Raw genomic sequence first — 2,500 nt, forward strand, 5'->3', positions numbered from 1 at the left:
CATTGCAAATGGCATCTTATGAAACAAACTGGAGTTTTCTCTTTGTGTATTAACCCATTAACGCCAGTATATTTTGAAGCCAAAAATAAAAGATTCAAGGTGGCTACAAAATCGGCGTGCGGGGCTAGCCCGGACTCTGCCTGCGTGCCGGCCACAGCCCGCTGCTGTGTCGGAGCGTGAGCCCCAATACAGCGTCACACCAGCAATTTTTATTTTTTCGGGTGTCTCATGTGGGACACCCGTCGTTAGTGGGTTAAGATTTTGTCAACAGAGTTATTCCAGAGTGTGTATGTGAAAAAGAACTGGAATTCATATGAAAGGCCTATATCCATTTATAATTGTTAATTATAATTTCATTGTCAAATAAAAGTCTCCCTGCATTTGTGTATTTTTCCAATTACTAGTTTTGGCTGGAGCAATACGTCTTTGTTGTTATAAGAAGGGTCTTATGAATTGCAGAAACATGTTTAGTATAAAAGAGTTATATATTGTTTTTGGGCATTTTAGAGAAAGTTATGCAACTTATAAGAACCTTTGAAAGAATTCAGAAACTCATGTCTTTAGGGATTGTGCTGGTTTGTGGGTCCTTTGGATAAATAGGATGTTCATATGTAGAAACATGATACTATGAGATTTCCCTTATGCTATGATAAGGAAGATTATCTTTTGGGGATAGTTTTCTGTTTACTATACTTTAATATTATGTATCAATATTCTGACTGTCTTTGAAGATTTGACCTGTCCTCCGTTACATATTTACCTGAAGGTTTGTGAGTACATTGGATTGTGTTGGAGATGGACATAAATAACCCTATATTTTCATTATCACCAGTTTGTTAAAGTTATACATTGATAATGCTTTTGCTTAGATTATGGATTTGAATATTTTCACCAGTGAACAAAAGAATCTGGTTGGTTTATCAAATGGGTACTGCAAAGAGAATACTGCTCACTAGTGGCCAAGATCACATAAATTTTATTAATGACATTTTGTATTTGATATGTGATTATTGAAAAATATAGTTCATAAGGTGTACTTGAATATAAACTGATATGCAACCACAAGATAAAGAAAATGGTTAATGATATTTTAAATCCAACAAGGACTCCTCGTCAAGCAAAGCAAAATATGAAATGTGATTTGTTTTTGGCTTTGTCTAAAGAGTAATCCTAGTGGATTCCAAATGTCATGATTTGATTGTTCTTATGTGAGTTTCATTTTCTTTGTGTACACAAAATGGAGGGGGAAGCAGTAATGATCCTTTACCCATGAATACAACATGCACTTTTGTTCTATGCAAGTTATTTTGGTATAATAACAGTTTGATGGTGTGTAATTGTAGGTTAATGGTACCAGTGAATTAACAATTCTCAGTAGTTAGATTATGCTTTTTCTGCTTCAGTTGCCTTCAGAATTTTTTTTTTTTCACAGGAGTTCCATGTTACAAAAGAATAGTTTACATGCTTTATGCTTGATGGTTTGATTTTAACAATGACAAGCACAAAGATCATGTCTATTGGAACTAACCAGATTCTTTGTGTGTATGAAAGTGTGATATCTTACCGTTGTTTTAATACAGTATAAATCGCTTTTTTCAGCTTACTTTCTTAGACATGGTAATATATATTGGACTAGTAGAAAATGACATCTTTGGAGTACGGTAAGTGAATGCAGTCAGCTTGTATTTGCATGTGTAACTGACATAATTGATTAATTTTCATCAGAAGTAAGATATTTTTGATGAGAAATAAGTTTGACTTGTCTTGCTACTGCATGTTTATAACATGTTTTTTCTTCTTTAACAATAATTTTTTCTGCATTTCTGTATCTGAATTTTAAATTGACATCTTGAGACATTTTGAAATGATTAAGCTGTTATGAAGATATTACTTTAAGTAATTTTTATTTCAAATGTGTTAATGCGGGATTTCCAGGTGGTCAAGACCCCTGAGACCTCTGTTTGCTGTGAATTTCCCAGAGATGAAGCAAATCAGGCGGTCGTTCCGGAACATGCGAAGAACACTGCCAGATGTAGTCAATGTTCTTGTTCTCTTCTTCTTCAGTTTGGCCATATTTGCACTAATGGCCTTTAAGCTGTTTGGTGATAGGTCAGGATAATAATTTTTTGTTTATTTTTTTTAATACACTAAGTTATTTCTAAACAAAAACATACTGTTTATATCAAAGTTTGTGTATATCTGAAGGGTAAAGATGTGGGTATATCTGTAAGTACATGTGGTTATGCAGATACCTTTACTTTTGCTACATTGCACATATGTAAATTCAGAGTAACAGACAATGAATGTAAAATGTATATAGATTTTTTAAAGCCCATTCATGCCAGGGATGTCATATGCATCGGTCCATCACCACTGTTATTTTAGTTTTTTAATTGTGTTTACATATAGATGTTCCACAAAGACATGTTTACTCTTTTCCTTGAATTTTGGAAAGATTATCTTATTTTTTTTATTGTTATTTGTGTTGTTTGTAACCTTA

General features: G+C 33.3%; 1 protein-coding gene across 1 annotated transcript in view; it reads left to right on the forward strand.

Moving 5' to 3' along the window:
- The window catches only part of LOC113802445 (two pore calcium channel protein 1), a 27,654-nt gene that overhangs the window by 7,591 nt on the left and 17,563 nt on the right, over positions 1-2,500 (forward strand). Inside the window, exons 7-8 of the mRNA XM_070121372.1 lie at positions 1,600-1,661; positions 1,936-2,109. Of these exons, the coding sequence (XP_069977473.1) occupies positions 1,600-1,661; positions 1,936-2,109 (236 nt within the window). The remainder of the gene's footprint in view (positions 1-1,599; positions 1,662-1,935; positions 2,110-2,500) is intronic.

Source organism: Penaeus vannamei, chromosome 4, assembly GCF_042767895.1.
Source record: "Penaeus vannamei isolate JL-2024 chromosome 4, ASM4276789v1, whole genome shotgun sequence".
Classification (NCBI taxonomy): Eukaryota; Metazoa; Arthropoda; class Malacostraca; order Decapoda; family Penaeidae; genus Penaeus; species Penaeus vannamei.